The sequence below is a fragment of the Helicoverpa zea genome, chromosome 26 (genome assembly GCF_022581195.2).
Source record: "Helicoverpa zea isolate HzStark_Cry1AcR chromosome 26, ilHelZeax1.1, whole genome shotgun sequence".
Classification (NCBI taxonomy): Eukaryota; Metazoa; Arthropoda; class Insecta; order Lepidoptera; family Noctuidae; genus Helicoverpa; species Helicoverpa zea.
In genome coordinates this window covers 1,406,348-1,421,459 of record NC_061477.1, presented here as the reverse complement: position 1 = coordinate 1,421,459, position 15,112 = coordinate 1,406,348, and the positions used below count along the sequence as shown (strand labels likewise).

At 38.9% G+C, this 15,112-nt stretch overlaps 2 protein-coding genes across 2 annotated transcripts; one reads left to right on the top strand and one right to left on the bottom strand.

The window, feature by feature from the left end:
* Positions 1 to 49: 49 nt before the first annotated feature.
* LOC124643108 lies at positions 50 to 6,261 on the top strand. Its single transcript, XM_047181965.1, has 3 exons — positions 50 to 206; positions 285 to 806; positions 5,687 to 6,261. Exons 1-3 carry the CDS (start codon positions 148 to 150, stop codon positions 5,904 to 5,906), a joined length of 801 nt encoding a protein of 266 aa, XP_047037921.1. The 5' UTR covers positions 50 to 147; the 3' UTR covers positions 5,907 to 6,261.
* Positions 6,262 to 6,583: 322 nt separating this feature from the next.
* Positions 6,584 to 9,978, bottom strand: LOC124643109. The gene is made up of 3 exons (XM_047181966.1): positions 9,212 to 9,978; positions 7,479 to 8,199; positions 6,584 to 7,093 (listed from the first exon to the last, which is right to left on the bottom strand). The coding sequence occupies exons 1-3, from the start codon at positions 9,275 to 9,277 to the stop codon at positions 6,648 to 6,650; spliced, it is 1,233 nt and encodes a 410-aa protein (XP_047037922.1). The 5' UTR covers positions 9,278 to 9,978; the 3' UTR covers positions 6,584 to 6,647.
* Positions 9,979 to 15,112: the final 5,134 nt, after the last annotated feature.

The following is a 15,112-nucleotide window of genomic DNA, read 5'->3' as shown; positions in this document are numbered from 1 at the left end:
AACGTCCCCATCACTATGTATTATGGTAAACTGTCAGTGTCAGTGTCAAACGCCATGTTTGTTTACATAATTTATATGTAAGATTTATTTAAAATTGTTTTGCTCTTCCTTCAATAAAAACACTGGGAGAATTAAAACAGATAAAAGATGTCAAAAAAATGTTTTGTGTGTAAAAAGGAACCAGGTCCTGAAAACAGTCTTCACAAGTATGTACCGACTATTGTACAAAAAATAATATTGAATTTAAAAATACTGCTATCTCATAATAATTGCTTGATCCACAGATTTCCAAGCAACGATATAATGAAACAAAAATGGATAACCGCTCTTGGACTGCCGAAAACTCCGTTTTTCAAAACTACTCTTATCTGCGGAAATCATTTTAAGCCAAAAGACTTTTTTCCTAACACGGGTAATAGGCAAAGACCGAGATTATTGCCTAATGCTGTACCTAGTTGGAGCCCACTGACCCCGGCTCCTGTTAATCAGAAAAGCATGATAATTTTACATCCTATAGTGTTCATCAAAAAAGAGGCTCCTACTCCCTTTGACAACAGTAAAACTGGTGCTGCCATCAAAGAGAGCAAGCCAGATCTTTCCCTTAAAAAAAGTGACCTAGATATTTCCTTTGAAGAGAGAGAACATTATGTCCCAGGAATTAGCGAAAGCATCCCTTCTGAATATATAGTCCCTGACCCCCTTGCCAATGTAAATATCAAACAAGAATCTTTAGAAGGCAATTCAGATGAGGATATTTCAAATCTCAGTGAAAATAGTTATGTTGAAGACTCCAGTGACTGCAAGAGGTATGTTTATAAATTACTAAGGCTGGAAACAGTGCTCGGCCGACGGTCAGTGCTGACCGTACATCGAGACCGAATCACATACAAAATCACGCCGTACCATCTGCATAGCTGTGTGCACGTTCATAGACTTGCACAGATGTAGCTACGTCGAATGACTGTCAGCGCTGACCGTCAGTAGAGCACTGTTTCCAGCCTTATACTCCATTTGAGTTAGCCACCTAACTAAAGTTTCTTCAAACCTAATACACAGACATGTGTTGCTGTGGAGTTTGTTGCGTCACATCTTCCCAGCAAAAACACATAGGAAGAGGTACAGAGGGTGGCGTTTTGGAGGCTGTTTTTTTTACATTCGAAAAGTGCTGTTTCGTCAGCCTAATTTGAGTAAACGTTTTTGAGTTTTAAGTTTCATAGTCTTATAATCTACTAGCTGTTGCCCGCAACTTCGTCTGCGTGGGCAATATAGAATAGTCAAAATACTACTTATCCCGTAGGTGCATTCTTTCACGTGACAGTATAATTAGGATTAGCACTTAGCAGTCGCATAGATTCATTGATCAAGGTTGTGTTGTGGATGTGACCATTTATCTAAACAAAAGAAGTAAAGTTTGTGACGTTGTGAATATCTCTGGATCTAGTCAGCCAATTTGGAAAATTATTACGTATGGTGCGTAAGTAATTTTCACAGGAAACAGCTATAATCTATGTCTGTATGCTTTGAGTCTGACAAAGCTGTCATTTGTACATTTTCTGTAGCTGCTGCGACTAATCAGAAGCCAGAAAGTCTGTCAGTCTTACCATGGATATCGTCTTGTGTAGTTGACTGGATTGAAGATAGGTAGATAGGTAGTTGCTCCAAGCGAAATATTGGTACTAAAACAGATTCGGTGACTGGAAGCCAACACCAACATAGTTGGGGAATAGCTGGATGGATGATAAAATGAGTCATCATCATCAGCAGGCGCATAGGGTAGGATAGTTTCACTACTGGGGAGAAACACTTGTATGACGGGGATTTTCTGTGCACTTACTCACTATGGTAAGGCTGACCCCACATTAGGCGTGCGTGATCCTCGGGTGTGTGAGTAGCGCGGGCGTCACGAGCGCGCTGCGTGAACGTCGCGTTTTGCTACCCTGCGGCATGTGTGTAGAGTGCCAGCGACGCGCTCGCGGCGAGCACGCGGCGCTCGAGTTGCGTTCTTACCCCTTCGCCTGCTATCTCCGCCGCCCGCTAAACGTCTTAGCAGTTAAACGTCAAGGAGAGCGGCGCGTGCGCGCCGCGAGCGCGCTGCAAATGCCGCAGGGCAGCAAAACGCGACTCTCACACGCCCGAGGATCGCGCACGCCTAATGTGGTGGCCTAAGCCGGGACTCCACCGAAATGTTTGCATTAGTTCACGAATAGGCAAAATGTACGTATCTGTGCGAGTCCACTTCATGTGTTCGTACTTGAAACCTGCAGTTTTGCCAAGATTTTCAAAATGTACGCTCGCAATTTGCCATTTCTTGGTGGAGCCAGCAAATCAAAAGAAACATAAGTGTTGTATATTGTGCGTCACTACCGCACACCGGGAAAATTTCGCTCTTGCGGAGGACGTTTATATACCATATTTTGTGTCACACGTAAACAGGACGACAGTAAGTATCCACCGAAACACTTTCAAAGATCTGATGAACAAACAAATCAGACCTGACTTGGTCACCTGGGGCCAATCAGAGCTCTATGAAGCGATCATACGCTTTGGCTCCTACTGTTATTGTGGTTTCTGAAAATTTAATCACCTCATTCAACGATGATTGTAATTCTGATGGTACTATTAAGAACACTTGCTTAGCGCAGAAGCTGACATTAGCAGGTCAAGTCTTTTGACTTCTCGAATAGGATACCATTGGTTTTTGTGCAATGCATACCTGCAATGCATTCTGGATTAGGATAGGATATAGGTGGATAGGATTTGCAACAGAGAACAATTCTGTCTTTGTGATTAAATGACATCAAACGTAGTTTTATATAAAAGGTGTTTTTTTAGACTTGGCTCGGGTCTTACTGAGACTGTTCATAATCGTGAACAGTGTATTTGCGATCAGAAGTTGAAAGTAAACATGTCTTTGGTATGCGGCGCGTAATTTGTACGTTTTCAGACGCATAAAGCATTTTACGTGTGTATGGTATTAAATCGAGAAAGCTCCCATTTCTTATCTGCACTTTGTATCTGGGCTTGTTTTTAAAGCTACAGAATCCTACATTACCTACCTCACGTCACTTAGCAGCGATTGCGAGAGATAGATCCTCATTTCTTCTAGGATTAAGTTTACATATTTTGCATCAGAAAAAATAATTAAGGTCGACTTAATACAACCCCAGCGGGGCCCAGCAGGGCCAAGGCCTGCCGGGGCTGCGGGTTGTTCGAAAGAGATACCGCGGCCCTGGTACACAAAAGGCCTATGACGGAACACGACGGTTTTTAGTCAGTAAGAGTCTGGCACTCCCTCACCGCTGCTAACCCACAGCGGGAGGGGTCATTTGATGATTTTTGACGTCGGAAAAAAAAGGTCTACTTAATACTACTCACTCAAAGTAATTTGTTTTAAAACCACCACATTAGTGGAAGATAAGCTAAACTATGTTTATGAAAAAATCCTGATATGAACTCCATCTGTAACTTTAAATCAGCCGTTCCCAAATGGGGTTCCGCGGAACCCTGTGGTTCCGTGACAGGCCCTCAGGGGTTCCGTGGAAAATTCAAGATTTCCAAATGGTAAATCGTTTCACTTTTGAAAATATTAAATTATTATTCATTTTCAATTCAATTGTTTTAAATATTGCATTCCAAAATTCCATTTAGGCACCATGTAGGTGGGTACCACTCGGGAGTGTAAGTCTCGTACTTTCGCGACAACTGGCGAGGTAAGGCCACGGTAGCAGATAATTTAATCCCGTTTTTTACAAATTGTGAATTAACTTAATACCTCCAGGTCTTCGGCGATCGGCAAAAGTAGGTAGCGAGTCGGCCAAAAATGACCGCATTTTTTGGGCTTATTTCATCGCCAGGATTATACGTTTTCATTCATTTGACAGGACGTGAAATGACACGGCATACGAGTATTTCCAGTGGCTATATTTACCATGAATCAAAGTGTGACATTATTTTCAATTTTTGCACCTCCGCGAATCCGAAAATTTCGCGCTCGCTTCGCTCGCGACGATGTTACGTGTGGTGCTTTTATGTTCGTTTAATTGCTCAAGTATCCAACACCGAAAACATTTCGCGCTCTTCCGTCGAAGTTTCCTTTGATGTTTATTCTTTATTCCTCTGGTTCAGAAAAAGCAATAGCGCTTTTTTCGCTAGCTGCTTAGGTATTCATTTGCATTTGCTTTTTTGAGTGGATATTGTACTTTTTGAGACCTTATTAATTTACAGTGGTTTTGTTTATTTTGTGTAGGTACTTAAACTAAAAAAAAATCGCGCTCGCTCGCCTCGCACCTGTACAAACCCAATCTATTTCTTTTTGCGTTTACTTTGTCACTTTGTCAGTAGTCAAACTGAAAACTATTCACATAATACATAAAGTCAAGGGCGGCTAAGTTGTTTTCTGGCCCGTGTGGCAGATAGCCATGCTACGCCTGAGTATAATGAATATGTCATAACCATTTGACGACCTCGATGGCGCAATGGTCATCATGCCGGACCGCCAAACCTGAGGTCCCGGGTTCGATTCCCGGTTCGGTCGACATTTGTGTGATGAGCATGCTTGTTGGCCGTAGTCTGGGTGTTATGATATGTATTTATAAATATGTATATATGTAGCTACATGTAGTTTATCAGTTGTGTTAGCACCCATAACACAAGTTAATAAATAACTTACCATGGGGCTAACCGACCGTGTGTGAAAAAGGTGTCCCGACATTATATAACCATTTGGTGCGCTAACATAAGTGTATTTACGTCTTTAGTTTACTTCTTACTTAAGCTAAGGTTCCGCCGAAAAATCGTGAAACGAAAAGGGTTCCGAAGCCAAAAGAATTCGGGAACCGCTGCTTTAAATGATAATTAATTGTTCCACTAAAGTCATCATTTTTGACATAATGTTCAAAAAATAATTTAGATGGCACCGTTTTAAATTTGGCCGAGAACTATTAATTTTCCTTTCATCAAGATAATAATTATAGTTGGATTTTGATGTGGCACGGCAAACTGACAAACACTATTGAAATGTCTATCGAAAAATTACACTTCGTGTTAAAATATGGTGAATTACGGAAAATACACAACTCCATCTGTTGAAATAATAATCCTCTATAAAGAATGTATGGTAATATTGTCATTTACCACCTCGCTCCTTTGACAAATTGATGGTGTATTTTATTTACCACAGATGGAGCTACTTTAACCTTGGCTAAACAAAATTTTATATTATTTTTTTCTTCCGAAGTTACTTATAAAGGTGTGATTTTCTGTGTAAAGATTAATAATAGGCCGATCAACTAATATAAGTACAACATTCAAAAGTACAGTTTTGACAAATAGATTGCGTGTCGTAATATTTTACATCTTGAATTCACAAAATTAATCATATCTTTTGATAGAGTGAATCGATTTCGATGAAACAAAAACTAAGTAATACCCCAAGTTACGTAGAGTTTTTGTATATAAGCATTGTCTGCATTTAATTCGTAGATTTTACGTGAATCCCGAACAAACAAACAGATAAACAGACAAACAGACAAAAATGACAAAAATGATGGAAATGGGTTCTGTTGGTTATCCTTTAACATGCTGGCTATTTTTTTTGTCAATTTCTTCAATGTACAAAAATCACTTTTCTACAGATTTATTATATGTATAGAATAGATTAAAAAAATATATAATAATTTAATTACAGGATAATCCAGTCAGAAGAAGTACCTTCCAATAAACAAATAAGATTGACTGATGGTGTTCAAACAGAATTATTTTCTAGAAAAGACTTCTCGTCTGATGCAGCATGGGATCGATTTTACAGAATCATTCAAGCAATAAGGCATAATCAAGCTATTACTCAACAGAAAAGAATGAGAAATCATAGAAAGTGGTTAAGAGGTTCCAAGAGAACAGAAATATAATTCTTTAAGTAGTTATTTAGTATTAACTATTTATTCGTAATTAAATCAATAATCATAGATAAAGAGTATAAAACTTGTCATATAAGAACAAACAACAGCACATCAGCCTACCTCAATCTGTCAAATTTCTTCAATAGATTTTCAACCTTATCACAATAGTGGAAGGTTGCTGTTCGATTGGTAAAATTTGACAGATTACGTTGGTTGACTTGCTGGTGACTATAATAACTTGTATGAATCCTGTTCAAAAAATTTTCATAGACAACTATTATTGTATTGGAAAATGCGTGCAATTCTTGGTTCTTATAAGTATACTGGAAAAAAATATTGATAGTAAAAGAAAGAGGAAACATTATTTTGTTTGTTTCACTGTTGGGAAGCTACAGCATCCCCAAGTTACATAGGCTATATTTTATCCTGGTACGGGCACTAATTCCCATGGGAAATTAGCGAAACTTTATAGGGAATTAGGGAATTCCCCCAATTTACAGCTCCGCATTTCGCCTCCCCATAACGCCAGATTTTATACTTTACTAACCGTTTTCTCGCGGTTTCACTAATTTCCCGTGGGAATTACTGCCCGTACCAGGATAAAATGGGGAGGCGAAATGCGGAGCTGTAAATTGGGGGAATTAGGGGAATTTGCAATTCATTAATACTACCAACAATCACGACCGACAATAAAAAAACGATACGTACTAATATTTTATTATAAAGTCTTAAATATCTGTTAAAAGCAGTTCACCCGTAACTCTCAGGAAACGATCTTTGATGTAAATCACTAAACGTTCGTTTTTGTGACTTTGGGTGGTTAGAAGCTTCCACTAGCTTTTGGAACACATCAAATTTAGTAGGCGTAGGAACTTGCTGGAGCGTCCTAGGGGTCGTAGCTCTCCTATTAGGCATATAGGAGTAAGTATTAGACCCGTAGTCATTGTAATCATCAATCATTTTCGTTTCTTCGAACTGGGGAGCACTGACGGTGAGTCCTCTTGGTCTTGAAATAGGATATATTTCTTCGGGACTGTAGTGGTTTCTACTTGGCCAGTGACCTGATAGTCGGTCTAAGAGAGGCGATCTGGATTGCATGGAGAGTAAGGTGGGCGTGTAAACTATGCCACTTCTAGTTAAAACTGGCCGGTAGCGCGGTACTACTACTTCTGTGAAAGTTCTTATAGGACCGGAATCTGAAAAAGGAAAGTAACTTTGAGTCATCATCATCATCATCATCATCAGCCTATCGCAGTCCACTGCTGGACATAGGCCTCTCCAAGTGCACGCCACTGAGATCTATTTTCGGCAAGTAACTTTGAGTATTTGTTATTTAAAAATGTAATTAGTGTCTGAATAAAAACATTAGGTACTGAATATGTTTGTCAATGGATATTTTAATAATTACATTATTAAGAGGACACATTTTATCGTTTGTAGGTACGGTACCCTAAAGACTCCGTAACTGTTGAACCGATTTAAAAATGTTCTTTCACTGTTGGGAAGCTACACTATCCCCGCGTACCTATATTTTATCCGTGTACGGGAAGAAGTTCACTATAAAAATAACATGAATATTACCTAATAATCCACGCTCTTCACGTGGCTCCATATACCTCGGAGCCGTTGGTCTTGTATATTTTGGCTTTTTTTCTTGAGCTCTACTATCCATTCGACTTTTCAACTCAATATCTATCTGCGTGTCTATATATTCATCACTGTTATCTTCAGACCCGGATTCATCACCTATTGGATCAGTTGCATATTTCTTTATTTCTTCATCATGTTCTGCACTTCTCCAATCCTTTGCATCTTTTTCAACTGTCGAAACACTTACCCTTTTTGCTTCGATTTCGACTGCTTTAGAAGTTGAAGCTGGTTCTACAATAACTTCTATTTGTTCTTGGTTCTTGCTCAAGTCTTCATTTACTTCAATGGTACGTGCAGTTATTGCTAATTCTTCTTCATCCCCTTGACTTTCTAATGGGGGATCAGAATTGTTTTTTGAATCTTCAGATAAATTGTCAGAGATAGCTGAAGTTACAGCTGGGACTGTATTTGTATCAGCATTTCTCGGGGCTACGGTAAAGTTCTCTTCTTGTGAACTATCTACACTGACTGACTGAGTTCCGTCTTCATCTACACTATCATTAATTGTAGCTGTAGTTGTTATATCAACAGGATCTCTGTTAACGTTTACCACTTGAATTGAGTCAGATTCTTCTTCTTCGTCATCTATTTGAATCTGGTCTGTAGCTTTAGTGGTTTCAGTGGTGTCATCTTCATTTGTTTCAGTAGTTGCCTATTAATTAAATAAGTGTTTAGAAAACTTCATTTTCATCCCACCATCTCGGAAAGAGTAGTTTTACCCTTTGATATCTGAGCGCAAAAGCCGTTTTTATCCTCTAGAGCGGCAAAGTGATTTGAATTTAGAACATCGTGTGCAATACTCCATTTGTAACTCGTGATAAGACTTTTCAAACAAATACATATTAAAAAAATAAAATACTGCTTAAAATAATTATTCAATTAATTAAGTAATTTTTATTATTGTTTTAACATAGATTTTCATCCTCGTTTCATTTTTAAACTGAGTTTTCAAATAAATGAACTTTAATAGGTACTATTTTTTAATTTGATACTCATATGTGCGCGCCATTTTGTTTTTTGCATTTAGAAATTTCCTCGATGAGGTGGGATGAAAAGTTACGTGTTGCACTCGAGTGCAAAGATTTTTCACCTTGTGCGCTTTTGATTCCCTCGCTATCGCTCAGGATTCTAATTATTGAAACACTCGCTACGCTCGTATTTCAATTTTAGAATCCTTCGCTTGCTCGGTCATCAAAATTGAGCCCGCGGTTAAAAAGCAACTTTGCACTCTTGTATAACAAATAACTATTCTTTACGTAAATGAAAGGGGAAGTCATTTGTGGTTGTTGTCAGAGCTGATTAGAAATCCATTGCTGGATAAAAGCCTCCCCCAAGTTGTAGGGATTTGCCTATACTCACAGTGCTGGGCAAGCATGTTGGTGAGCGTTGTGTGAGATATTTTTGGCTTCGGCCCACTTTATTACCTGTATTATCAAAATAGTTTTTTCGTAGTAAATCTCTTCAACAAAGTAATAAAGTGGGATCACGGATTTTTTCAAAGTATTTAGATTCACCTAAACTAATTTATTATTGTTTGTTCTAAGTAAGGTTTCGAAGATACTGAACTGATTATATTTTAATTTCAATATTAGGAAGCTTCACTACCTTGAGGTGACATAAGTAGATTAGGTACCTGAAAGAGCTTTAAATATTGGGCAAATTACCTTTCCATTGTATATTGAACCAAATAACAATAAAATAAGCAAAACTACTCTTATTTTTGTCATCATAACATATCTACGTACTAACTAGTCGAACACTACTTTTTGAACTAAATTTACTTAAAGTGAATGCATCAATTTTTCACGATGCAATGTATGAAATCAATTTGGTAAGTATGCGGGTTTTACGACAGCCGATCAATATCGATTCCTTCTTTGTTAACTTGATTAATTTTTACGCCTATTTATGTACCTAGGTATATTGAAAACAATCTGCAAATAAATATATTGGACTACCGCCAGATATTACGGGCAGCTTTGTGCGAGTTTCTAAAACCCACACAGCACTCGAACCTGAGGCCTTACTTCGGGTCGCGTTCCTGCTTGTGACCTCTCTCCGGTGGTGTCCCATCGCGCTATGAGAGTGAAGGAATAGTGAGTGCACCTGTGTCTGCACTAATGCTTGTGCGCTATAATATGTTCCGCGCAGTTGGCTGATCTCCTTATATGAGAACAGCTGGCGTAGCCGAAATCAGTCTTGCACGCCGTTATATTGGAGTATGTATAGAATGATTTCTTCTACTATTGATTGACTGAGTTGCAGGATTAATCAGAACCTTTGTGCCATTGTGTCAGAGTTTTCTCCAATCCGCCTGAGTAGCATTCAGGGACATCGCTTTCCCGTGCTCTTCCAAGCAAGGCCAAGGATGTGTAAGGGTGCGTCTACACGGTGCATGTAGCTGGAGCAAGTTAACATGCGCAAAAACGTTTTTATCCCTTTCTGTCATTCAATAATGAATCATTTTGTCTGCAAATGATTTACGATTTCAATATGATTGTAGAGCAAACTACCGTACAGATCAAAATCACCAAAATAGCAGACCAATCGCAAACCAATCGAATGTCGTTGGAATTCGATTGGTCTTATTTATATTAGTAGCAGAATGCCCGATATGGTTAAAACTGCTATGGCGATCGTATTGCGATTCGATTTCTGTTCGATTTTGACATTATTAACTTAGGAGAATCGGGCCCCTGTATAATAGAACGATCGTTTAGCACAGTGGTTCTTAACCGGTGGTCCGCGGACCACTGGTGGTCCCTGGAGGCATTCCAAGTGGTCCGCGAAGCTTAGCTGCGCGACGTTGCTATACGTTATCTAACTTTATTTTTATTGACTTATCTATGCGAGCGGGGGTTTTCGTATGGACGTATATCGGGTGTGTCGTACTCGTACCTAGTCCCCCATTCATGAAAATGTAAATTTGGGCGACATTTTACGTAGTTTTTGGTTTTGAGTCTAAAAAAATAATTAAAATTTCGCGCTCGCTTCGCTCGCGTATTCAGAAACTATATTATTTTTGTACTAGCTGTTGCCCGCAACTTCGTCTGCGTGGGCAATATAGAATAGTCAAAATACTACTTATCCCGTAGGTGCATTCTTTCACGTGACAGTATAATTAGGATTAGCACTTAGCATTCGCATAGATTCATTGATCAAGGTTGTGTTGTGGATGTGACCATTTATCTAAACAAAAGAAGTAAAGTTTGTGACGTTGTGAATATCTCTGGATCTAGTCAGCCAATTTGGAAAATTATTACGTATGGTGCGTAAGTAATTTTCACAGGAAACAGCTATAATCTATGTCTGTATGCTTTGAGTCTGACAAAGCTGTCATTTGTACATTTTCTGTAGCTGCTGCGACTAATCAGAAGCCAGAAAGTCTGTCAGTCTTACCATGGATATCGTCTTGTGTAGTTGACTGGATTGAAGATAGGTAGATAGGTAGTTGCTCCAAGCGAAATATTGGTACTAAAACAGATTCGGTGACTGGAAGCCAACACCAACATAGTTGGGGAATAGCTGGATGGATGATAAAATGAGTCATCATCATCAGCAGGCGCATAGGGTAGGATAGTTTCACTACTGGGGAGAAACACTTGTATGACGGGGATTTTCTGTGCACTTACTCACTATGGTAAGGCTGACCCCACATTAGGCGTGCGTGATCCTCGGGTGTGTGAGTAGCGCGGGCGTCACGAGCGCGCTGCGTGAACGTCGCGTTTTGCTACCCTGCGGCATGTGTGTAGAGTGCCAGCGACGCGCTCGCGGCGAGCACGCGGCGCTCGAGTTGCGTTCTTACCCCTTCGCCTGCTATCTCCGCCGCCCGCTAAACGTCTTAGCAGTTAAACGTCAAGGAGAGCGGCGCGTGCGCGCCGCGAGCGCGCTGCAAATGCCGCAGGGCAGCAAAACGCGACTCTCACACGCCCGAGGATCGCGCACGCCTAATGTGGTGGCCTAAGCCGGGACTCCACCGAAATGTTTGCATTAGTTCACGAATAGGCAAAATGTACGTATCTGTGCGAGTCCACTTCATGTGTTCGTACTTGAAACCTGCAGTTTTGCCAAGATTTTCAAAATGTACGCTCGCAATTTGCCATTTCTTGGTGGAGCCAGCAAATCAAAAGAAACATAAGTGTTGTATATTGTGCGTCACTACCGCACACCGGGAAAATTTCGCTCTTGCGGAGGACGTTTATATACCATATTTTGTGTCACACGTAAACAGGACGACAGTAAGTATCCACCGAAACACTTTCAAAGATCTGATGAACAAACAAATCAGACCTGACTTGGTCACCTGGGGCCAATCAGAGCTCTATGAAGCGATCATACGCTTTGGCTCCTACTGTTATTGTGGTTTCTGAAAATTTAATCACCTCATTCAACGATGATTGTAATTCTGATGGTACTATTAAGAACACTTGCTTAGCGCAGAAGCTGACATTAGCAGGTCAAGTCTTTTGACTTCTCGAATAGGATACCATTGGTTTTTGTGCAATGCATACCTGCAATGCATTCTGGATTAGGATAGGATATAGGTGGATAGGATTTGCAACAGAGAACAATTCTGTCTTTGTGATTAAATGACATCAAACGTAGTTTTATATAAAAGGTGTTTTTTTAGACTTGGCTCGGGTCTTACTGAGACTGTTCATAATCGTGAACAGTGTATTTGCGATCAGAAGTTGAAAGTAAACATGTCTTTGGTATGCGGCGCGTAATTTGTACGTTTTCAGACGCATAAAGCATTTTACGTGTGTATGGTATTAAATCGAGAAAGCTCCCATTTCTTATCTGCACTTTGTATCTGGGCTTGTTTTTAAAGCTACAGAATCCTACATTACCTACCTCACGTCACTTAGCAGCGATTGCGAGAGATAGATCCTCATTTCTTCTAGGATTAAGTTTACATATTTTGCATCAGAAAAAATAATTAAGGTCGACTTAATACAACCCCAGCGGGGCCCAGCAGGGCCAAGGCCTGCCGGGGCTGCGGGTTGTTCGAAAGAGATACCGCGGCCCTGGTACACAAAAGGCCTATGACGGAACACGACGGTTTTTAGTCAGTAAGAGTCTGGCACTCCCTCACCGCTGCTAACCCACAGCGGGAGGGGTCATTTGATGATTTTTGACGTCGGAAAAAAAAGGTCTACTTAATACTACTCACTCAAAGTAATTTGTTTTAAAACCACCACATTAGTGGAAGATAAGCTAAACTATGTTTATGAAAAAATCCTGATATGAACTCCATCTGTAACTTTAAATGATAATTAATTGTTCCACTAAAGTCATCATTTTTGACATAATGTTCAAAAAATAATTTAGATGGCACCGTTTTAAATTTGGCCGAGAACTATTAATTTTCCTTTCATCAAGGTAATAATTATAGTTGGATTTTGATGTGGCACGGCAAACTGACAAACACTATTGAAATGTCTATCGAAAAATTACACTTCGTGTTAAAATATGGTGAATTACGGAAAATACACAACTCCATCTGTTGAAATAATAATCCTCTATAAAGAATGTATGGTAATATTGTCATTTACCACCTCGCTCCTTTGACAAATTGATGGTGTATTTTATTTACCACAGATGGAGCTACTTTAACCTTGGCTAAACAAAATTTTATATTATTTTTTTCTTCCGAAGTTACTTATAAAGGTGTGATTTTCTGTGTAAAGATTAATAATAGGCCGATCAACTAATATAAGTACAACATTCAAAAGTACAGTTTTGACAAATAGATTGCGTGTCGTAATATTTTACATCTTGAATTCACAAAATTAATCATATCTTTTGATAGAGTGAATCGATTTCGATGAAACAAAAACTAAGTAATACCCCAAGTTACGTAGAGTTTTTGTATATAAGCATTGTCTGCATTTAATTCGTAGATTTTACGTGAATCCCGAACAAACAAACAGATAAACAGACAAACAGACAAAAATGACAAAAATGATGGAAATGGGTTCTGTTGGTTATCCTTTAACATGCTGGCTATTTTTTTTGTCAATTTCTTCAATGTACAAAAATCACTTTTCTACAGATTTATTATATGTATAGAAGATTTGTCAAGAAACAAAAAGTTAAGTACGTTTGGGCTAAATTTTACGTAATATTTGGTTTGAGTCCGATAAAAATTTCGTGCTCGCTTCGCTCGCGTATTTGGAAACTACATTTCAAGTTTTTCTTTCTTTGCATTTGCTTATCTAAACAACTACCGACATGCGTTTAGCTTGGAGTAGTACTGTACCAAAGATTCTGAAATTAGTAAAGAGTCACAAAAATCTCATTAAATTAAAATCTGTAACTTTTCGTTTTTTGCTAAATACTACATATAGGCCTGTGTATGCTAAGTGTGCACAGAACAAGGGTCTCAGAATCGAAAAATATTTTTTAGAAGAAGTGCTTAACAGGTTCTGCCAGAACCCACGCCGTCTTCTCTTGAAGTAATATTACTCATATACTTAAGTTATAACTTTAATTTATAAACACCGAGTATTCATAAATAGAACTATAAAATCTGTCCTGTGTGTGATTGTTTATTTTCTGTACCTGAAAATATAAACCTCTCAAATTAAGAGATTAAAAAGTTTGAGATTAACGGCTCAAGATACAAAAAATCGGAGGGCCCCCGGGGGATAGGTTGACTGCTGCCCCACCCTGAGCCCAAAGCTGGCTACGCCCATGGCCTCAACATGCGCAAGCTTCTTGCACAGTGTAGAATGTGTAGGTTGCTTTTTACGATCATAAGTTGCTGTTGGTTTTTTCGCTGGGTCAAAAAACGGGTGTCTTACCTCCTCCTGCTTTGGAAGCTAGTTGAAATATAATGAGAACCTTATTATAAAATAAATAAAACCGGCCAAGTGCGAGTCGGACTCGCGCAGCGAGGGTTCCGTACAAATCCTGTATAGATAAAAAGTGAGTTTCGCGCCAACCGTTAAGTTTAGAACAATCTTAGTTATGGTAATTTCGTGAGAATCAAAATAGTTAATATTTTTAATTTTATAATATAACTAAAATAGTAGGCCAGTACCTTGTAAAAGTTATTTTATTAAAGTTATTTATATACAACATTTTATAGCCATCATTCAGAAAGAAGACGGATCACAATCCATACAAAATTGCCCCACGTCCTATAACAATGTGACATATCTCAAAAAAAAGATAAAAATGTAAAAAAAATATGGCATACTCTCTAATTTATTTTTTTCACACCTTCATACGAAAATACTGCTTTAAAAATTGTTCAGGCGCTGTTATGAAAACATCGTTCGTAGGACTATTTATGGACCATCTTATTAAATATTTTTTTTGTTTGATAGGGTATACCACACAGGTGGTCCCATAATCATCAGGTCAGGATCTGAAGATGGAAACCCTGAGAAACCCAGGGCAACTTTTAAAAGTTGTAGGCATGCGCAGGATAAAAACTTGACTATGAGGTGTATGTCTGGTAACACTATGCAACAGTGAAGGTTTGGAACTGACCTGATGATGGAGACGAAAAAAGATCGAGGGAACTCAACAACTGAATATGTAGGTAAACTACCTCG